The sequence below is a fragment of the Phodopus roborovskii genome, unplaced genomic scaffold (genome assembly GCF_943737965.1).
Source record: "Phodopus roborovskii unplaced genomic scaffold, PHOROB, whole genome shotgun sequence".
In the NCBI taxonomy this organism is placed as follows: Eukaryota; Metazoa; Chordata; class Mammalia; order Rodentia; family Cricetidae; genus Phodopus; species Phodopus roborovskii.
In genome coordinates this window covers 32,848,352-32,872,614 of record NW_026126416.1, presented here as the reverse complement: position 1 = coordinate 32,872,614, position 24,263 = coordinate 32,848,352, and the positions used below count along the sequence as shown (strand labels likewise).

The 24,263-nt window shown below is 38.5% G+C and overlaps 1 protein-coding gene across 2 annotated transcripts in view; it reads right to left on the bottom strand.

Moving 5' to 3' along the window:
• Tmem87a (transmembrane protein 87A) overlaps positions 1–24,263 on the bottom strand; it is a 52,345-nt gene that overhangs the window by 19,746 nt on the left and 8,336 nt on the right. The window contains exons 4-12 of one of the 2 annotated variants that reach the window (XM_051183635.1): positions 21,933–22,046; positions 19,758–19,811; positions 19,619–19,663; positions 10,093–10,210; positions 6,063–6,124; positions 4,873–5,056; positions 3,650–3,749; positions 2,427–2,520; positions 1,569–1,640 (exon numbers count right to left, since the gene is read on the bottom strand). In XM_051183635.1, coding sequence (XP_051039592.1) covers positions 1,569–1,640; positions 2,427–2,520; positions 3,650–3,749; positions 4,873–5,056; positions 6,063–6,124; positions 10,093–10,210; positions 19,619–19,663; positions 19,758–19,811; positions 21,933–22,046 — 843 coding nt within the window. Of the gene's footprint in view, positions 1–808; positions 878–1,568; positions 1,641–2,426; positions 2,521–3,649; positions 3,750–4,872; positions 5,057–6,062; positions 6,125–10,092; positions 10,211–19,618; positions 19,664–19,757; positions 19,812–21,932; positions 22,047–24,263 lie in introns of both variants that reach the window. The other variant, XM_051183636.1, reaches the window with a different exon arrangement.

Sequence of the window (24,263 nt, the reverse complement as noted above, 5' to 3'; positions counted from 1 at the left end):
TATAAGATAAAATCCAAAACGTGAGCCCAAGAGGTCAAGTTCCTTCTAACAAATGTTTAAGGGAGAAGCATTGAAACTTGTTTATTTGCTGCCATTTTTGTGAGTGAATCAATATTTGCTCTGAAGAGTGAGGCAACTTCTAAGTGAAAGAACAAATTTAACCTTTTGAGGGCTGAAGCCTGCTCATCCTACTTAAGAGATGTAGGAGGTCCAAACCCCTTAAGTGGTTCCTAAACACATTTTGGGGATCAAACTCTTTTCACAGGTGTCAAAGAATTTCATAGTTGGTAAAGACTAAAAGAAAAAGCAGAACCAGAACAGCAAATGATTCTAATACAAAGAGAGATGAACAAACAATAAATCCAAAATCAAGGTGAGAGGTCCATTTAAAAAAAAAGAAAGCAATAAAACAAAACAAACAAAAAGCTAGGTGGTAGTGGTGCACGCCTTTAATCCCAGTGCTTGGGAGGCAAAGTAGATGGATTTCTATGAGTTTGAGGCCAGCCTGAGCTACACAGAGAAATGAAAGAGACAGAGAGAGAGAGAGAGAGAGAGAGAGAGAGAGAGAGAGAGAGAGAGAGAGAGAGAGAGAGAAGAAGCTTTGATCTCATGCTTAGCAACCAAATTCTGTGATTTTTTAAGAATGACAAAACAAAACAAACAAAATTGCTTACCTGAGCCCTCAGACTGTTAATATATAAAATAAACCACTTCCCAGATTAAGGAGAAATCAACAGAAAGATTAATGGAAACCCATCTCCAAAGGGAGAAAGTGAACTGCCATCAAATGAGCCAATGAGAAGGATATCCACCAGCACAGGGCAGTGTCTAGGAAAGCCAAGGGTATAAAGGCCAAGGAAGCAAGATCAGTCTGGGCCTGCAGACAAAGAAAAAGAGGTGTGAAAACAGATGAACAGAGAGGCAAGAGAAGAAACCAGCACATGGTTCGGCATTTATGCTGACAGCTGCAATGGGTTTACATACAAACCGAAGAAAACCACAAGTCGGACTAGCACCAAACAAATAAACACTCCTCCATTCTTGTATACCTGCAGACAGCATACAGCTATAAATGATTCACTACTGTCAATTCTTCTCAGTTCAAAGAAACTGCTATAATACCATGTAAGAGAAGGACACAAGGCTGGAGAGATGGCTCGGCAGTTACGAGCACTGGCTGCTTTTCCAGAGGACCCGGGTTCAATTTCTAGCACCCAGATAGGCAAAACACTGGCGTACATTAAATAAATCTTAAAAGAGAGAGAAAGAACAACACAAAAGTTCTTGTATTTATAACCCCATCCCATCTTGCTTTCCTGTTATTTTTATACTAAAATCCTAAAAAGATAGCTCTCACATTTTAGATAATTATTGCATAATTAACATTCTAAGAATTATTGATTCTCAGAGTAATATGATGAAATTTTACCAATAATAGCTTACCCTAAACTAAAATGAAAGTAATCATCTTTCCCCAAAGCATCTTTCCTAACTTCTACAAGTTTGCCTCTAAGCTGCTTTGTACATAATTCTAACAGCCCAATCACCAAAGAATTATTAAAGGATATCCATAAAATAATACAGGCATCAACTGCAGAGAGGGCCAGGCTTACTATCAGAGCCAAGGAGTAAGAAAAATACTACAGCAATGGCAGAAGAGAGAATGTGAAATTGATAGAGGGTTAAAGTCACTAAATATCTACAGAGATTGCACATAAGGGACGAGGTGGTTTGAAAAACAAATTTATATTTATGAAGTATTATATGGAAGGGGAAATGTCAAGGGCAAAACCACATGTACAGAATTGAACACTTTGAATCTAATGGGTTATGACAGAATCTGATTGATTTACTAAATGAGATAACTGTAAAGGTCCAGGAAGGCCTACTTTTTCCTTCCTTGGCAATGGACTATAATTGCATTTAAGCTTTTACATTTAAGTTCTGGGTAAGTAGAAAACACTGTTGCTTTTGATTCAATGAATGCGTAAACCGGGAAAAGAACCAAATAATTATCCATCTGGGACAAATAGAAAAAAATACTACAGATCACACACTAAATTTATGAAGCTCTAATAGATGAGATTAGCAAAATTGAACTATGTAGGCTGAGCATCCCTAATTCAAAACTCCAAGCCCACAACACCCAAAGTTTTGAGATTTTTGAAGGATTTCTAGTGTTGGACTTCTAGATTAAGGAATGCTCAACTAATAGGTTCTATGTAAACACCCTAAAATCAAAAAATTCTCAAGTCTGAAATACTCCTGATCCTAGCACTTCACCTAAACATCAGAGCCCGCGGGTGACAGAAGAGCAAGCAGCCCACTAACTGACTCAGAACAGAAACATAACACTATCTGACCATAAAAATTCAGACTAAGAAAAAAATAAAATAAATAAGTACTTCAGTCTAGGCAATACTGACCCCTGTAACTCTGAGGACTCCTTCCATGCCAGAGAACAAAAGATAGAGAGCTCCTGCCACCACAACCTTGTGAAGAGTGACTCCAAGGCGAGGCCTACAATGGAAGCAAAGAGACAAGTGAGTACAGAAGCAGCAAGTCACATGAGCAGACCACCAGTCGGCACCACCCTCAGTTCCTCCTCTCCTCTACATTTCACATGTGACCATCATGGAACTCCACTGGCTCAACCTTCAAAGCATGCACAGGATCCAATTATACCCCAGAATCTCATCCTCTAGGTGAACTGACAGTCCCTTTGCTTTCCTCCAATCTTTGTTTCGAAGTCACTAAGTGAACCTTCCTGGCTACACTATTTATAGCTCCAAGTTCTAACACCTTGATGCCCTTTCCTATAAATTACAGCACCTTCCATTGACGTATTAGATATTTAACTCATTTACTTCAATTTTGTCTGTGTTCCCTTCCTCCACAAATGTAAAACCCAGATCTTTTATTTGTTGTAGACCAGAGGCTTAGAACAATGAGTACCTGGTAAATGGAAGGACTTGATATTCTTTGGCTGAGGAAGAATTTGTTGAGTTCACTGCAAGGAGCAGTGAACTACACGCTGACTATAGTACTGCATGCTTCAATAATGGTTTTTTTTTTTTTTTTTTTAACTAGAAAAAATTTAGGATAATTATAGTAAGAATATTCATTTGATGAAAAACCTAATTTGTGGGTTGGAGAGATGCTCAGCAGTTTAGATGCTCACCACTTGTTATCTTGCAGAACACCAAAGTTTGATTCCCAGCATTTTCATGGTGGCTCACAACTATATGGAACTCCAATTCTAGGGGACCCTCCACAGGTAGCAGGTGTACACACACACACACACACACACACACACACACACACACACACACACACACACACACACACTAAATAAATCTATTTTTAAAAATATGACTTGCAAGAACAGTTTCAAAGGCACTAAGTTCATCGTGAAAGTTTGGTTTTTCTGCACTAGTTGCCTCACAGCAGATTTTTTTTTTGCAGGCACACTGTGAGTTTTTAAGAAGATGTGAAGTAGCATTTCTAACACTTAAAACTGATATGACATTTCAGACTTTTTTTTTTTAAATCTCACTATATTTCTTTTAACAACTTTTTCAGGACCAGCACTGTCTAGGTGGCAAACGTTTCAATCTAATAGGCATTTTCACTCACAGGTGTTACTCACTTGACTATGCCATATCCCAGACTGACTATGATGACCAAGGTTCGAGCCAGTGAGCGTTTCACTGCTGACAGCAGCTCTGCAAGGACCAAGGCATCCTGGACTATGTGAAAAAAAGGGAGACATGGTGATATACTCCAGTTTCACCAATCCCACTACCAAAATATACGTCTCTTAACACTTTTTAGAATGAGCACAAGTGTCAGACTTACTCAAGAAAGAATATCTCTTGCACAATTTGTATAAGCACACAGCTAATATCACTAATGAACTTAATCTGGATGTGTTCACTCATCAACTCATCCAAACTTCCCTAAAACCTTAGTAGAATATCTTACCCTATAAAGACAAGTTTGTAATATCAAGGGAATTGCTCTACTACTTTTTTTTTGCAAACTGAAATACGCTATACATGGAAAGCACACACATATATCCTAGTGCTGATACATAGTTTTCAACGTCACATTTTCTATTTTTCAAGTCTTTCGAAAGACCCAAGAAATATCTAATAAGCATATCTTGCAACGAAAATTACTAATGAATAGTCTGAGAGAAAACTATCTCAATAATTTACAATACCAAGTAATTTGTAATAAGCAGTCAAACTTAGTAAACCACAAGTATCTTCCCATTTTCTTGGTATCACTATATTTCTATCAACTCTAAAATACATTCCCCACCCCCCCCCCCACAGGAACAAAAATCTATGTGTCTGGCAGTCGGTGCCATCTTACAATTAAATTGGCATTGTTTACTTTCTTTCTTAATGGTGGCTTGGACATCAACCATAATTGGGATTTAAGAGATATGTTAATCATTTCCTAAATAATTTTGTGTTTTAACAAAATTACTCTTGTATCATTGTGCCCCTGAAATATGAGGAAAAGTCACGATGACAGTGATTCTGCTTTGGTTATTTTAATAAGTAACTTTTGAAAAGCAGATCTATGTAACTACTGCTGACCTGACAGAAGTTGACATGCTTCTCATCCATCATCAAAATATGGCAAATTTGGGGTTGAAGAGATGGCTCAGCAGTTAGGAATTTGTACTGCTCTTACAGAAAGAAGAGTTAAGTGGTTCCCAACATTCACTCTGGTTGACCCACAAATGCCTATAACTTTGGTTCTACGGGGATCACAGGCAGCTGTACTTATGTGCATATAACTCCCACTCCCCCAACCCGCCCACAAATACAGGTAATCTAAAAAACATTTTTAACATACCAGATTCTCCTTTGTATCGGATATTCTGAAATTCTGCATAAAACACAGCTTTCTCAAACATTCCCAGAAAGATGACAGCACCAATCCAAAACTGAATTCTCAGCAGATCTCTCCAGTAGCAAGCAGACCATGCCAGCCAAAGAACACCAAACAGAACGTACACAATACACATCACCATGAAAAACTGTGATCCAATTGGGAGTGAAATAAAAAAGAGAATTAGGACCAAGAACCAAGTATTTAGATTTAAAATCAACATACAGTATAACAAACCACACACACAAAAAAAAATATGCATCTCTAGTATATAATACTAAGAAACAAGAAAGAACGATCTAGTCTTGAAGAGAGGCAGACTACAGAAAGACTTATCCTCAAGAATGTCCGCTCCTTGCATTAACTGGGCTTTTTTAGCTCACAATCCAGTGATAAAAGGAAAAAAAAAAAAAAAAACAGTGAAGAAAAAGTAGGCCTGACAAGCTGGGATGCAGAATCACGAGGCAATGGAGCAGAACTAAAATGGGAAACTATTAAAGGAATGAAAGAGAGAACAATTTTGAAGAGAAGTCTGCAAATAGACCAAGGCTCTCTCAGCACAGGCTCACACACAGTCTGCAAACTCAAATAATGAAGAGTCATCCTTTCATCACTATCAGTGGGCTCAAAGCAAGATTACAGCAAGGTACGGCCTGCTCAGAGCCCAGATGTGAGTTGTGAGGTGGTCACTGAGGTACTTTCCAAGTCTACAATAGTCACTGACCTTTTCATTTTACATATTAAACAAGGCCCACAGGGTTGCACTAACTCTCTCAAGATCACTGTCTGGGGAGATGTCTCAGCACTTACTGCTCTTGCAGAGGACTTGGATTCAACTCCCAACACCCACATGGGGGCTCACAACCATCCTTAACCGTAGTTTCAGTATATCCGTCCAATGCCTTCATCTGATCTCTGCAGGCACTAGCTTCTCATGTGGAAAACAATCAAACAGGCAAAACATTCACATTCACAATATAAGAAAATCTAATTTAAAAAGAAAAAAGTTAACACCAAACCTCGACTAAAATTTTTTGAATGGCATAGTAATAATCTTTTAATGAGACAGTGCTACAAAATAGACAATTTCATGCGAAATTAAATTTCATACTAAATTAACTTATTGCCAAGGTTGAAGGCACATATTGACTTACGATCATCAGTGGGTAGTCTTCAAGAGTGAGGTACTCATAAGGACCCTTTACTTCAACAATCACTGGCAAAACACAGGCCTTGATTAATTGGATAGATTCAGTAATTAAACAAAAACCCTGATTAATGTTTACTTTATTCAATTAGCAAAAGTTTCATCAACTCACTTTTAAGCACTTCAGCCATGGTGAATAGTACATTAGATAGATACAGTAACTTTGAAATCCATGAATTAGACTCATGGGTCATCCACAACCTAGTACTTTCGTTTGTTTTCAAGATTAAGATCTCACTATGTAGCCCTGGCTGTCATGGAACTCACTAGACCAGGTTGAACTGAAACTCACAGAGATCCACCTGCCTCTGCCTCCTAAGGGATAGGATTAAAGGATTAAAGTACACCACTATGCCTGGCTCACACTCTAGTCTTAAGTGGCAAAGTCCCTTCCCAGATTCATATTCTCTCTGTGTGTGTACAATGCACTTGTACACGTTAGAAAGCATTTGTGTGTCCATGTTTGTGGAGTCCAGAAACCTGTATCATTCTTCAGGTGCTATGCCTGCTTCCCTCACTACCTTCTTTTTGAGACAGGTCTCTCATTGGCCTAGAAAGCACCAAGTAGGGTAGGCTGGCTGGTCAGTAAGCCCAAGGGATCCTGCCTAACTTTGCCTCCCCAGTGCTGTGATTACAAGCATGTAGTACCACAGCTAACTTTTTAACCTATGAGTTCTGGGAATAGAACTGGGGTCCTCCTTATAAACACTTCACAAGTACTTTACAGAATATCTCCTCAGTGCCATACTCACATTCTTCAAAGACTAGACTGACTGACATTCCTTCACAAACCCATCCCTGAGCTACCCATCTAAAACGATTCCAAATGTTCTTGGTACACTTCTTACAATGCATCCCTAATATTCTTGTCTTTTGTTCATCTTTACTATATTTCCCTAATTATTTACTTATCTTTTATGATCTTGCAAAATAAGTATTACCTTCAAAATGAGAGTACTTTTTTAAAAGCTTAAAATTCATAATGATTTATACAAGTATACACCATTCCTGGTAAAATAAGATATTAAGACAATCCATCAGTTTCTTAATTATATAAGCAGAGCCCTCACTCAAGAATGAAAGCCAAAGCTAACAAAATCAATAAGAACCCACAAGTTCAGACAAGGCACAGCACCATTTATCAAATCCAAACTGACCTCTCCCAGAACTTGCTAACAAAGATTTTGCAAAAACCTGACTAATAAACAGCATTTAAGGAACAACAACAAAAGTACTATCTACAAGGTGAATCAGAGAAATTTGCCTCTTTGAAGCAACTCCAACGAGCATAAGATTAACTGTTTTGAGCCAGTCATGCTGGTACATGACTACAGTCCAAGCATCTGGAAGGAGAAGCAGCAGGAACGAGAGTACAGGGGAAGTTTGAAACCAATCTGAGCCAGGAGACCCTGTCTCAATAAAAGGCTGATGGTTTAAAAACTCACTGATAAAGGAGTTGAATAAATTTTAGTAATGATGGTAATTTAAAGTCTGACTTAGTTGGGTTTGGTGCATGACTGTAATCAGAGTACCTGAAACTCAAAGGAGCCACCCCTTTGACATCAGGCTCCATCAAAGGTTTTAAAGAGAAGATGAAGTCACATGTGGTGGCACAGATTTATACTCTCAGCATTTAGGAAGCTGGGGAAGGAGGACTGTTGCAAGTCTGAAGCCAACCTGGACTATACAGCCAGATCCTGTCCCAAACACAAATCAAAAAAAGTTGAGAACCACTAACCTAGAGAAACACATATTCCAAGGTTCAGAAATTATGTCGGGTCACTACCTGGTTTGCCTAGACTGTCATACCCCATATCATGATGGAATAAAGCAAAATCCATTTTTGAATTGGGAATTAATGACTCAACGTAAGGATCATAAAAATTTAAAAATGAGTCAAGTAAGAAAAGTCAATGAAATACACAAAATGGCTGGGAAAATTAACAAAGCCAAAGCTAGTCCACTGGGAGAAAAATAAAATTCCATGGAGATTTAACAAGCTAAAGAACATATAAGCAATATTATAAGACTATTATTTATATAAGTCGTGGTCTTATGTGTATGTGATATATGTGTGTACATGTCATGTGTAAACATGCACACACATGTGGAAGACAGAGTCCTCCATCTTAAATTTTGAGACAGAGCCTCTGACTGAACCTGGCACTCCCCAGCTATGCTGGCTGGCCAGCAGCTCCAGGGATCTAACTGTCTCTGCCTCTCTTGGGCTGGAATTATAGAGCTTCACCACTGTGCCAACTTTTAAGGTGGGGGATAGAAATCCAAACTCAGTCCCTCATAAGTACTTTACTGACTGAGCCATCTCTCCAACCCGTCATTTCTGGGGATTTGTAACAGGGTCTCATATACTCCAAGCTGGCCTCAAATTCACCCTGTTGCCAAGGATGGCCTTGAACTCCTTGATCCTTCTGCCTCCACCTCTAGATTGCTGGAGTTATGTGTACCCACCACCCTAGCATTATTAAAGATTATAAAAAGGAACGGACACAAGTACTTGTAAAGAAATATGAAAAAACTTGTCAATAAATTTGAAATCTTGAATGCAATCAATACTTTCTCAAAACATGCACACCTCTGATATGAGGGGAAAGAACTAGAATAAAAACTTTTTGCCATTAAAGAAAACCTACAGCAGCTGGTAGACACAGAGAATCTGATTGTAAGTAATATAAGAAAAATTCTAACAGAAGAAACCAGTGAGTTTACTCTTTAAAACTGTTTGCAGAATATAAAAATAGAGACATTCTCCAATTCACTATATGTCGTTATTATAATTTGGATGCCAAATAGGTGAATGATAGGGTGAGAAAAGAAAATTATAGTTCAACTTATCTTGAACATAGACTTACATAAACAAAAGGAATCCAACAATGTATGTGAATAAGAAGGCATGGGTATGTTTGTGTATACTATTAAGAAAAAGCAAAAACTAAAGAATGGTTCCAAACTGGAAACCAGTTACTACAATTATCATCTAAACAAAAAGGCTTATATGATCTTTTTTTTGAGACAGAATCTCATAATTAAGCCTGGGCTGTCCTAGAACTTGCTAGGTATCTCTGAGATTCTCTTGCCTGGGGCTCTGGAGTATTAGGGTTATACAGATGAATGCCACCATGTATGGCCTATGTGATAATTTTAATCCATATACAATTAAGCCATTTCATTCTTTCTTAGTATTAAAAAAAAAAAGACAAAAATAATTTGGAAACAAGGACTTCCTTATCCAAATAAAAGTATTTTAAGAAAAAAAAAATCTATAGTAAACAGTATTATTTAATGGTGAAATGTACCAATAAAGTCAGAGGTTAAGGCAGGGATGGCTGCGACCATTCTGTCTACTCAATGATCGACTGAGAAAGCAAGAATAGGGAAACTACACGTACAAATTAAACCAAAAATGGAAACCACAGGAACTACAACAGGCAGTACAAAATTCAAGGTAAAAGGTAAAATGTCTGAGAGTTATGTAGCTACAGAAGGAAAATAAGAAAATTCTTGAGGAACTGGAAAGACGGCTCAGCAGGTGAGAGTACAAACGCTTATTCCCAGAAGACTCAAGTTCAGATCCTACAGGAGGCTTACAGCAATCTGTAACTCCAGTACAGAATCCTGAACTCACATGGACATAATTGCACCTAGACACATAATTTTATTTTATTTTTTGACACATTAATTTTAAAATAATCTTAAAAAAAGAAAAACCTGATATTAAGAAATTATTGATGATAAGTTGAAATCAAGTTTTGAAAAGTCTACTTCAAAATAATAAAGAACACTAAAAATAATCATAGCATGAAAGCCAAAGAAAGTAAAATAAAGCCAAGTATCTGATCCATAGAAAGTGTGTGGGTTGTGCCTAGAGGAAAAAAATATTTTTCATTTTCCCATTTCATATCAATCATGCATAAAAGAAATAGAAATCAGCTATTTTAAAAGCTATGAATTGAACTTACTGGTAAAAAGATTACTCAGTGCATTTTCTTTTAGTGATTCCTTTGAAGATGAAATGCCAACGTGAACAATAAAGATGTATGGTGCATCTTGCCAAGTCTGCAATGGTTCATGCAATGCCTAGGGAGGAAAAGGGGGCATCAAAACTTCAAGTCTCAAGAATTCCAAACGCAAGTTAATAATACAGTATGCCCAGAAATGAAGTGGAGTACTTCAGCTTTCGTTCATTCAAACAGCCATCATAAGCAAGACAAGCACATGGAGCACATGGCAAAGTAGGAAGATCATGAATTGATAAAATACAGTCCTTTGTATTCTTGCCACACAAAGGTCTACATTTAATATAACTATTTTTTACAAAGAAAGACCACAATTAAAAATCATTGAGTTTAATCTCTAACTCATGCTAGGATAATTATACTTAATATATTATGAAATTAATTTAAAATTAAGATTATATCACATAAAAACATCCTTGATGTCAAGTACAGAAAAAAAAATCTACATATATGAGTATAAACACACTCTCTCCTAAAACAAATTCCCTTTTCCAAACAGACTCTATACTGACATGGCCTCACATGTAAATAAAAACTTTCACCTTGACTTACTCTAGGCAGGAAGATAGTGATTTCTGCCTCTTTAAACCACTGCCTCTTTAAAGTCAAGGAAGTTAATAGTCTTTGCTCAAGAGTCTTTACAAACAAGATTAAAATGTAAAGATAAAGGAGATATGAAGGTGCAGGGAACCACGGAGTTGGCCTGGTCTAGCTGCCTTAAGAGATATGCACTGGCTGGTTGGTGGTGGTGCACACCTTTAATCCCAGCAGAGGCAGGCTGATCTCTGTGAGTTCCAGGCCAGCCTGGTCTACAGAGCAAGTTCCAGGCTAGGCTCCAAAGCTACAGAAAAACCCTGTCTTGAGCCCCCCTCAAAAAAAAAAAAAAAAAGAGGCATCAATCAGTTTTTCAGATTGGAGTCTGTGGCTCCTGGGGAACTGTGTGCCTTTCAGTTCCTAAGAAACCCAGGTATCCCCTGAGGCAGTGAAGCATCCAGACCACCTGTGCATCTCTGCATTCCCTAGAAGCCACTGAAGCATATAGAAGTTTGACAGAATTAGTCTTAGATATTAATCTTGTATACCCTGAATAGCTTGCAAACATCACTGTATTCTGGCAACTACAACTGCATTCTTCTTGACAACCACCATTATATTCTGTTTCTGATAAGGGTATAAAAAGTCTGATTGCTTACAATAAACATGTCTCAGCCTCAGTCTTGGTGAGACCTCTCCAACCCGACCTGACTTTAATTTCCAACCATATCAGGAGACCCTGGCTCAGTAAGAAAGCACTGGAGCTTACCACAGAGGAAAGCCATTGGTCTCTTCATCTGTGAAAGGAAACACCGCTATTTAGACCTGCAATTAGTTACTATGGTGAAGGCATGGAAATTAAGGATTCACCAGACCCAGTATAAATGATTATACTGGTAGAAGAACTTACACAGAAAACAGTAAGTGACTGTTGCAGCATTCCTGCTCCAAGGATGCAGCCCTGCCTCCTTGATGCTCTCCTCCATTCCAGCTCCCCCCCACCTGCCCAATCTCAATCCTTCCCCTTTAACCAGTCAGGTCTGCACCCAAAAGGCATGGCCACTGTTACAGATGCCCAGGCAAATATATCGCTACAATTGCCCTTTTAGTCTAAAGAAGAAGGTTTAGACTCGATACAAAAATAAGACACTGACAGCAAATATCAAGTATGCTCTAGGAGAAGGAAAGGTAAAACATACACAATTTAAGACCTACTGCCAGTGAAGCAACATAGAGCAATTGGCATGAACTACATATCCAATTGCAGGGTAAAGGCAAACAGAGATTACTACAAAGCTGTCCTAAATTGGAAATTTTAAATCTTGTACCTACTATTTCTATCTAAGAAGAGAGGCAATAGCTGTGACAGTCTATTCTTCAAACTCTTCAAAGACCTGAGAAGGAAGATAACATTACTAGGGTAGGCAGGAAGTGCAAACAAGCAACTTCCAAAAGGTGCAAGCAAAGACAGAATTTTGGCCAGGTTTCTGTTTTCTCATGATCCCCATGGTTTCTGACAGCACCCCCAAACAGTAGGAAGCAGTTTGGAGTGAGCAATGTCCACATTACCAAATATTATTTATAAATGTTCATTTTAATTTAATTGGGCTGGTTATAAATGGTTAAGGATCACAGGCAATCTCGTTTTAAAGGAAAAAAGGAGAATATGATATTGAAATGAATACTTTGTATTGGGATGGATTTTCATTTATTGATACAAATTTAAGGTCAATTTTATTATATGTATATTTCCATGCCTGTTTAGGTTTATACAGCTCTTTTAAAATGTAATATATAAATAAATACAGATTATAGTCACCTATAATAATCAAAACTTACAGTTATGTTAGTTATGTTTTCTAGATATACAGAGATATATTTCAAATAGATAGTCTTCAAATCTTTCGAAGACCTACAGAATATAGCACTTAAAATAGTTTAGGGTTTTTCAAGACAGTGAGACACAACTGCTCCTGGAAACACCAATTACTTCCAAGAGGAAGATGAGCATCGAAGAAATTCATTATGGAGTTTGCTCCTGACAGAAATAGCCATTTGGGCAAGAAACTGCTCTTGTCTGGACTGTTTGACTGTATCCTGTCTAAATTGGTCATACAGGACCCATAGGAAAGTGACTGCTGAATTTGCCAAAACGAGATGGGTTCCTGCTTCATGGAAGAGTCTGCCAGACAGTCTGCAGGACACAAAAAAATGACTGACAAACTGCCAATACAGGACAGTTTAAAATTTCCTGCTTCACTGAGAAGTCTGTCAATCACACTGTGGCCTTTGGCTGAAGATGTATGCTCCAATGTTATAGAGGAACTATCAATTATAGAGTTTATATACTATCTTTCTGTGGTCTTTGAAGGAGTTGAAGACAGTTATAATTATGGTTTTCATTAGTTATGATAAAAGATAACTTCGTATAAGACTTTAGACTCACAAAGATAGGATAGATGATAGAATATTTTTTAAAAATATTGCAGTAAGATAGATGGGACTAAGAGAAGTCTGGGAAACATTGGCAGGAGAGTCTGCCAGAACAGTCACAATGTAGCAGGCAAAGGAGTTGCAGGTCCGGCATTCTGCAGTAAGCCAAGACCATGTGGAAATGTATAGATTAATAGTTATGGGTTAATAACTAAGATAGAGCTAGCCAATAAGAAGTTTCATAATTAATATAGCATCTGTGTGTTCATTTGGGTCTCAAGGGCTGAGGGACCTGCCGGGCCAGGAAACTCATGCTTACACTGTGGTCTTTTAAAAGGAGAAGGTTTTATCCGGAGATCTCCAGGTAAGCATTACTGACCTAATGAAGACCAAAAGATTTTACACATTGATACATTTGATCCCTGTGGAATCATGCTTTCCCTCTAGTAATCAAAATGTTCTGCAGCCCGAAGAAACTTAGACTGCAACAGATTCCATGACACAAATTCCAAGTCCAAGAAAGCAGATACATCCTTCAACTCTACATTCACTAGTTATTTCAGTAACAACTACAAGTCATGCTGAAACCATAGTTGGATCTCTGCCAGTCTCTCTTTTCAATGAGGATGCTGGGAAATGTGTAACTTCAAAGGCGTAAGCATTCTATGTTCTATTACTCACAATTACTGAACCTTTCCTGAACTTAGTCATTAGCCAATTAGTGTAATAAACTGCTCTGCTATTAATTTCTTACATCTTAAAACTACCTCTTATAAATTTCAAAATGTACTGATTAATTTTCATAGTCTAGGGTTTGATAAATATAATACTTTCAACTCCCAGGTCTAGAGATTTTTAATCTTGCAAAAGCAGCATCCATATGCCAAACTGTTAGGGATGTAATGTTTGCTACATGTTTATCTTAACAAACCTATCAGATAACCAGTTATTAACTACTGTTTCATTCTATTAACTGAAGTAAATTTCACGTTACAATTTTAACCATGTTACTGAGCATACCATAATTCAATAGAATGTGACATCAAAACTTTTTTTGAGACAAGGTCTCTCAGGCTGATCTTTAACCCTTTGCTTATGTAATTCTGTAGCTTCAGATTCCTAAGTAGCTGGAACTCTAGACTCATGCCACAGTGCCCAGCTCCACAATGTTGCTAACCTCCCAAAAAAGTAGACCTTTGTTCATTAGCAGTAATAGTGTATCTCTTTTTCCCATCACCACATGAAACAACTAACCTACTTTCTGTTTCCATAGGTTTGTCTACTGTGGATATTTCAAATCAATGGGATAAATTAGTCAGTGTTTGTCCTTTAACATCTGGCTGGTCTCACAGTTTTCAAAATTATCTGTGATGGCACATATTAGTACTTCATTTTTGTGAATGAATCACATTATAACTTACAGGCATAAAACCTTGTGAGCACCCCAATCCTAGAAATTCAATTTAGGAAGTGTTGGGTTACTGTTTATTACTCTATTCCTCTTTTCTCTTTAGACTTCCACTTTGTGCACACTGACCTAAGGTCTCCAAGGCTTTGTTCATCTGTTTCCAAACTTGGCTCCCTAGTCCTCTGCACAGGATAACTTTGACTGATCCACCTCTGGATGCAGTCTTCTTCTACCTGCTCAAACGGTGACAGCCTCTCATCACTTTTCACTTCAGTTGATGCTCTTTTCCGCTTATGGTTTCCATTCTGTTGTTTTGTGACAGGGTGCCACCATGTATCCTAAGCTGGCTTCAAACTTATTGGAACCCTCCTGTTTCAGCCTCCCAAGTGCTGATTTATGGCATTTACAGCCATAAATCACTATATGTATCTCAGCTTTTTGATTTTTACTTACTCCTTTTTTATAATTTTTACCTGTTTCTTCCTGATTTCCCTTTGCATTTTTGTCCATTCTTTCCCTTCATTCTTTTGAGCACATTTTAAAAAGTTCAAAGTCTTTCCTATATCTAATGTGTGAAAGTCTTCAAAGACTTTCTAGAAATTCCATTTAAATTTGCCATCCTCTCTTTGTATAGCTCACAGTTGTTTACTGAAAATGGAACATTGTGTATGAAAGAAGATCTTGCTCCTTCACTCATGGTGGTGGGGTAGGGGGTGGGTGTTCTGAAGTTTTGTTTGCCTAGTGGCTTTTCTAAACTATTTTTGTAAATTTTAAATTCATTGTCCTGTGTGGATACCAGTGTCTGTGTTTGTTTATTTTCTTGCCTGACTCCTTCCTTCCTTTCATTGTTTTCAGTTCTGGAGGCTCAATCTAGGACCTCACACATGCCAGGGAAGTACTCTACCACTGAGCTACAGCCTGGCTGGTTAAAATAATAGGCTGGCTACTATTTTAACAAGATTTCCTAAAACATCAGGAGCTAAATAAAAAGGTAAGGGAAAAGATCCAGTCCTAGTTTTTGTGGACTGGATCAAGCCTTCATTTTATGTGCAGTAAGAAAAGCAGCTGGCATGTTTCCTCAAAGCATGGGTTCTGTCCTAACTTTCCATCAAAGCTTGCTTCCTCCCGGTATCTCCTTCTGGCCTTGGTGTTTCCAGGTTTTGTGGCCCTATCTATGGCTTGCCCACTTTTCCCTATGGTACTGCAACCCACAACTTTTGACTCTAAACACACTTAGCAAACACAAGCAGGATACCACTCAGCCTAGGGAATGCTGAGTCAGGCAGAATGCAGCCAAGTCCTTAACCAGATTCACCAGAGAGCTGTCAGTTCAGACAAAATCACAGCCATAATTAGTGAGTAAATTCTAAACTTATATCTGTGGCACCAACAAACTGTCAAGGACTAGAAGTTGCCATTATGCTGCCTGATCTGATGAAGCAAGGAGTGACTCAAAACACCACAATATACTATCATTGCAATGTAGCAGCTTCTTTCTTCAGTGAGATGGCTCAACCAGTTAAGATCTTGCTTCAGAAGCCTGCTGACCTAATTTTGATTCCCAGAACACATATAAAGGTGGAGGAGAAACTTAGCTCCACAAAGCTGTCCTCTGACTTCCACTTGTACACCATGACATGTACACCCTCCTGATGGGAGATGTCATTCTGTAAATATGTTTCTCATACTGGTTAATGAATAAAGCACTGTTGGCCAATAGGAAAGCAAGATAGGTGGGTCTAGGAGACAAGGAGGATTCAAGGAAGTAGTAGTAGGAGTCAGCATGGGGAGACTGGAGAGAACAGAGGTCCGGGCCTACTCTCAGGTAAGATGAGATGAGACCGCGTGGAAATACTTAGATTAGTAGAAATGGGTTAATAATTAAGACAGAGCTAGCCGATAAGAAACTAGTACCTGGCCAACAGCATTGTATCAAATACAAAGTCTCGGTGTGTTATTTGGGGCTGGCGCCATGGTGGGTCCAGGCCAGCAGGAAAAACCTTACTCCTAACACCCTCCCCCATCTAACAGACCATGAAAGCTGCATGTCTAAACAGAGATGCTCTGAGAAAGACAGACTATATGGCTAATTCTGTCTCTAATACATTGTCTTTTTAATCAAGTAATAAACTGTAAAAATTCTTATAAACTGAACATACCTTTCCAATACAATCATCAATTTGCATCCACCCAAATAAACTGAAAATCTATATCCTCACAAAAACCTCATACAAATGTTTATAGCTCAAACTTGAAGGCAATCAAGATGTCTTCAATAGGTTAGTGATATAACCAAACAAGATATATTATTCAGCTCTAAGAAGAAACAAGTTATCAACGAGTTATCTAACTACCAGAATATATAAAGGAACTTCACATTCATATTATGGAGAAGCCAATCTGAAAAGGCTATATAGTTATCTGACTATAATCAGATTATATTTCAGAAAATGCAGAACTAGATAAACAGTAAAATGATCAGTGATTGTCAAGGTCTAGGAAGGATGGAAAGACAAAAGGCAGAGAACAGGGAATTTTAGAGCCCTGAACCTACTCTCCATAACAGCATCATGGCAGAAATGTCATTAGACAGCTATCAAAACCAGTAAAATACATAATACAAACAGTGAACACTATGCAGACCAGGCTGCCCTGGAACTCAGAGACCTGCCTGCCTCTGAATGCTGGGATTAAGCTATGTAACAGTAGCCATTTAAAAAAGGCTTAGAGAGGGGGCTGGAGAGATGGCTCAGCTGTTAATGGCTAGGCTCACAACTTAAAAAAAAAAAAAAAAGGCTTAGAGGTCCCTAAAAAGATCATTCAGTTGAGTTGACTGGAAAGTTGCTAAAATCCTGTAATCTAAGGGTTTTTTTCTGATCTGACTCAGAATTACTCAGTGTTAGGACACTTGACAAAACCACTCAATAGCAGCTATTAATAACCACAACTGCCTGGTCTGACATGAGCAGCTGCACTTATCAAGAAGCTGAATAAAACCTTAAAAGAAAAAAGTTGCAGAATGGGGAGTTTATATGGAATCTGAACTCTACACTATTCCTGGAAATCTAGACAGCCACACACATGTGCAGGGCTATGCACAGGCCCAGGAGAGCTGAGAAGGAGGCCCTCATCGCTCACCCTGGGCAGGTTTCACTGCTCTAAGCAGGCAGGAAGAAAAGCTAAGGAGAAATTGTTAAACTGGGAAAGAAGTCACACATAAAATGTATTATAAGATTCCATCATATAAAATGCTTCAAACAGATAAATGGAGGAAGATGGAAAGTTTAGTGGCTGAGAACAGAGAGACTCTGGGGGAAGGGAGAAGTATGGACTGATAGTAGGTACTGATAGTAGTTTCATAGCTTAGAATTCTAAAGCTAGCAGTTGATGATTGTGTAACTTGGGAATACACTAAAAGCCCATCAAATGTCATGTTTTAAAGGATGAACGTGTGATATATAGTAGATCTTAATAAAACTGTTACAAAACTAGAAACATAAGCCAGATCCTAGCACTTAGGAGGCTTGTCTGGGCTGCATAGTCAGTCAGATTTTGTGAAGTAATCCCCCCTCCGCCCCCGCTGCCAAATAAATAAAAAAATAAACCTTAAAATAAAATTAAAACTTTAAAGGGTTTGTAAAAAACATAATCTAAAATGGTTAACTATATATTTCATCTATACTTTAAACTAGAAATGTTTTTAAGGAAATTAGTTATAGATTTCTTCTTTTAAAAAAATCTTGTGTATGTGCGTACGTGTGTACGCTCACGCGCGTGAATGAGTGCATGTGTGTCTATGTGTCAGTCAAGTGTGTGCAAGTACCAGTAGAGGCCAGAAAAGGGAACCTGGGGCTAGAGTTACAGATGGTTGTGAGCCAGCTCATACAGATGCTGGCAACCAAAAAGAACTTGGGTCCTCTGAAGAGCAGCAGCACTATTAATTGCAGAGTAATCTCTTCCAGCCCCAGGAAATAGTTATAAATGGGCCTCACACAACTGTATTTATAAAATCATAACTAGTTTTTGGCCTTATTTCAATTTTCTAAAATTTCTTCCAATTATATTGTACCACAGATAATTTCCAACTGAGTTTAAATTTCTTTGAACTACTTTCTTCTTGTTTACAAATATTTATTGACAGAGGGGTAGAATTCCCAAGGTAATGCAGGCTATATTGTTTTATAAAAAAGGAAGGAAGGAAGGAAGGAAGGAAGGAAGGAAGGAAGGAAGGAAATCTCCGGTGGAAGAGATGACCCTGAACCTCGTCAACTGCAGCACTTAGGAGAGGGCCCTGCACCTCATCTGGGCAACAGAGTAGAGCTGGCCTTGGAGGTGGGTGTGGGTGAGCCAGGCCTGGATAAAGCTGAGAGGGAGAACTGGCCCCACTCCTCGATACCTGCTGCAAGGGGTGAGCTAGCTTGGGCAGTTCTGGAGAGTTCCCCCTGGTGGTGACAAAGAGAAAGCTCTTGGGCAGACTAACCCAGCTACCATCCAGCCCAGAACCAGGGTTGGCCCACCTCAACATCCACCTCATCTATGATCTGCTGGAGCACGTGAAGGGGCTGAACCTGCAGATCCAAAGCTTCAGGATCTCCACGACACAAGGCAGCAACAACAGGCTATCCAAGAGGGGTCTCAGCAAGGGCCCAGTATTGCAGGTGTAGCAGCAGCCAGAGGCCTTGAACCAGATCAATGACTCACTGCAGCGAACACTTAAAAGTAAAGATGTCTGGACTGAAGAGCATACTTCATGACCACAGCTTCCACGCCTTTTTTTGTTGTTTAGTTTTTTATTGTTTATTTTATAACGGGGGAGGGGGTTGCAAGGGTAGAATAGAGGGCAAGGGATGAGGAGAAAACGGGATCAGGATGCAGGATGTGAAATCCACAAAGAATCAATAAAAAGTTAAAAAAAAAAATCTAGAAAACTACAAAGAATAAAAACCACTCATGGTATCATTTTGAAACAACCATTACCACCATTTTAGTGTGCAGTTTCTAGTCTTAATTTCCTTCTTACATGCGACAACACTACAAGAAAACTAATTAGACATCAAACATATATGCTAGTGCCCCAAATGTCCAAATACTTACAATTTTGTCTCCTGTAAATGTAAGATTTGTTCCATTTTCCTTAGCCTTCAATTTAAAAAAAAGGGGGGGGGAGAAAAGAGAGAAAATTACTTCCCAGTTTTTACACTCTTCTCAGAAATATGTAAGGAAAAATAATTACCTCCTGTTTTTCTCCTAAAAGAGGAAGTCGATGCATAAGATCTCCAGAAAAGCTCTATAAAAAATAAATAAATAAATAATTTTTTTAAAAGTAAAAGTTCAAAATACATAGAAATGGTTAAAGCAAAATATACAACACAGTAAAAAATACCAGCATCGGCAGACAACAAAATTTATAATTAATTACAAATAGTGAAGAAAACCCTGCTGAGCACAACATGACCCTAATTGTCCCAGTCTTTCCATGAGGAGGGCAAACCAAAATGCCAGTCTGCCTGAGACAGAAAACACGTGTGTTGAGTGGATGAGGTCAGCAGAGTCCCTCTCATTCAAATCAACAAAATGAGGCATTAGTAGTTGAGGTATTTTCCCTCCTTGGTGATTGGATTGTGCAATTCAATGTTTACATTAGACTGGAAGACTCTGGAAAGACTACAACACACCTGAACATTAACAGGATGAAGCAAGTAGCTTTTCATAATCAAATCCAACTAACCCTTCCAGCTGAAGGAATGAATTTTAAAGAACAAAAGATAATAAATTACTCAATATCACAGTTACTTCTGTTCGCCATCAATTTTGTACCATCTTAAAACTTTTCTTTTCCAACCTATACTATAAAGTTTGAACTATGACAAAGCTCAAAATCTAAGTATCAATTGCATCATTCATTTGCCTATTATTAAATTACAGTCTTCTATCCATTACTTCTAGTAACGGGACAGAAAACCTATCTTAAGGTGAACTGTATGTTACTGTACAGCAGTTTGCTAAGAATCTCTAAGCAAATGCAACAAAAACAAATGAAGCCACTAGTAACAATAGCAATAGCAATAACTGCCAGATGGTGGTGGTGCACACCTTTACTCCCAGCACTCAGGAGGCAGAGGCAGGTGGATCTCTATGAGGGCAGCCTGGTCTACAGAGTGAATTCCAGGACAGCAAGGGCTATACAGAAAAAAACTTGCCTCAAAAACAGAACACATAACAACAACAATAAAACCCCAGTATCACCTATTTTCAATGCCTCTAAAACTTTTTCACAGTCTAAAATTTTTCCATCCAAAAACTGGTGTTAGCTCCTATTTCTAAAAGATAAAAATTGAACTTCAGGCTTGGGTGATCGTTCAGTGGGAAAATTGCTTGATGCTCAAGCATGAGGACCCCAGTTAGAAGCCACAGCAACCACATACGAAGTCAAGCACAGTGGCATAAGTATGTAACCCCAGGATGAAAGAAGCAGAGACAAGTAGATCCCAGGGGTTTACTTGCCACCCCATCTACCCAAAACAGCAAGTGTTAAGTGCAACAATTGTTGCTAGGTGCAACAATGTCTCAAAAAATAAAATAAAGTAAAAAAGTGAATGAAGAAGACAGCCTAATGTCAATCTCTGACCTCTACTTGTACACAGATGGATAAGCCCACCAACGTACACAGTATGTACATACACATACACAAAATTCACAAACTTTGAAAGAGTAGAATTTTTAAATAAAAATGCATTCATGAGACTATATATTTATGTAAGCATTAATAAATGTACTCATATATATTATTTACCTCTATATATACATTATTCACATTCTTCTTTACACAAACAAGGCATAAAATTCAACCATAAAGCAGCAATGCCCTTTTGACTTCATATGTATAATAATAGATTATCTGAAGACCTATCAACTAAATAAGAGAATTAAAATTTGCTTTGGTAAGAGACCATCAACAGATAAGTACATAGAACAGAGTTTAGCCCTAAAAGAGATCAAATTTGGGTACATACTATAACAGAGTTCATATCAAGAACAAAAATCAAATGCCTCTATGAAGTATCCAGGACTGCCAAATTCACAGGGACAAAAAATAGACTAGCAGATTACTACTAGGAGCAAGATGAGATGAGTGGCTGTTGAATGAGTCCAGGTTAGCAGGATGAAAGTGGCAACACCTGCACAACATGAATGAACTCAAAGCTACCCAATCCAACATTCAGAAATACAGCAATGTAGTGTTCACAAGAATCTGCTGCTAATACAGACTGAAAGCGCAGCTCTTCTTAACAGGATTAAGATCTCTTCTAGAAGAAAGAGCCAGCATATAAACAATGGACATAGGAGAAATTCAGACATTACTTTTTTTCACCTCTTCTATTTCCTTCCAACCACTGTCAGAGGTTACCTGTGCTTTATAGAGTTCACTACAGTTCTGAAATAATTTTGAGGATGTTTGGTATCTCCCAGACAAGCCTTTTTTCCCTTTGAGATCTTCCAAATATGACTCTACTTCATCTGCCTAGAAAAACAGAGAAGATACAAAGTTTTAGCTCACCTGTTCCAAATCAGGTGTCTGGAGACAACAAAGAATCAAACTGTAGTACAAATATAACTGCCATTTAAAAAACAATAGGAGAGGCCTGGGCACATAGCCCAGTTGCTAAAGTAGTTGTCTAGAAAGCACAAAAACTTGAGGTTGAGCTTCAGAACCTATATAAACCAAGCTGGGCATGGAGGGAAGTCATAGCTGTCCTAGGGTATGAAAGGTGGAGACAGGCAGGGCCCTGGCCATCATTGGCTAGCTAGCCAGCCAGCCTAGCCTGCTTGATGAGCTCCAGGCCAATGACAGACCTTGTTCAGAGAAACCCAAGGTGGAGAGCATCTGAATAACACCCAAGGCTGTCTTCTAGCCTGCACACATATGCATCTGAACATGCACATGAACACATGTGCACAGGAACACTCCTTTCTCTGTCTCTCCGTCTGTCAGTCTCTCTCTCTCTCTCTCTCTCTCTCTCCAGATTACATGATGGCTGGCAAGATGGCTCAGTGGGTAACATATAACAACCTGAGCTCAATCCCCAGAACCCACGGTGAAAGGAGAGCCAACTCCCTGAAAGCTTCCCTCTAACCTCATCCACAGTGTGTTAGGACACAGACACACACAGACAGATACAAACACACAGACAGACAGACACACACACACACATACACACATATATATGTATATATATACATACATACATACATACATATATATATATACATATATATATATATATATATATATATGAATGAGTATTCAAGAATCTAAAATAAGGACCTCTGCAAAATTCTGGCTTCAGTGAAAGGCAAGAAACAAATTCAGGTCAAGACAATGAGAAAATGCAATGTCCCCCCATAATGCTTCATCTGTAAGAACAGATGGTATCCATCTAGCTTCATATCACAGAAAAACATAAGCACAGAGCTTCACAGTCTGCTCTTCAGTGGTGCTTTCAACAGCCCTAAAAACCTTAGCATATGTCCCTTTTCAAGATGTAAAATACCATGCCTGGGGTACTGAACAGTTAGTTAGCTCAGTGGTTAAGATTACTTGTTGCTCTTGCAGAAGAGCCAGGTACAATTCCCAGCACCCACATGAAGCACACAATCATCTGTAACTCCAGTTCCAGAGGATCTGACACCCTCTTCTGACCTCCCCAGACACCAGGCACACATGGTGTACATACATACATGAAGGCAAAACATACACATAAAACAGTAAACTAAAAAAAAAAGCAGAAAAAATGTTTTTAAAAATCATGCCTGGAGAGGGTTGGTGTCATGTCCTTGCTGACTAAAGGACTTGACAAGTACCTACAAAAATTGATATTAATGATAAAACAAAGACTAGTTAGACAGCTTAGCAGTTAAGACTTTTGCCACCAAATATGATAACCTGAGTTCAATCCCCAAAACCCATGAGGTAGAAATAGAGAACAGACTCCCACAGGTGGTCCTCTGACACACAACATTTTAAAAGAAGAATCTAAAATTAAACTCTAAAGTACAGAATTCTGGGGCAAGAACATTTGCTGTTGTTCCAGGAAACCCACATTTGGTTTCCAGAACACATATCAGATAGCTCACAGCAGCCTGTAACTCTAGCTCCAGAAGATAAAACTCTCTCCTGGCACACACACACTCTGGTGGCACACACACATGTGTGAGCACACATGGGCGCGCGGGCGCACACACACAAATAAGTCTTTAAAGTAATGTACAGAATTATAGTCTTTGGTGCACAAAAAGGTAATTCTCTAGGAATTCTGGGAGGACTAGTAAATTTCCAGATACAAAGGGTTTTTAATCACACAGTTATTTGACCAAATTAACAAAACTCTACAAAAAAGATAATTTATGTCCACAAGCTTAGAATGTAAGCCATGCTGCCAATCATAGCCCATTTCTGGTAGTCACACACACAAAAAAAATGATCATGTGTCATTTCTATGATTTTTCTCCCATACCCAAACCACATTCAGCAGAAAGACTCCAATATTTCACATTTATAACCATCGGCTTATCACCTCCATACTAGAAAAACAATTATATGTATGTGTGTATGTAAAAACAATTATGTGTATGTGTGTATGTGTGCCCCCAGAAGCCTTGGACCCTCTGAAGCTGAAGTCACAAGCAGCTTGGCTGTGAGCTGGGTAGGTGTTGGAAACTGAACTCAGGGCCTCTGTAA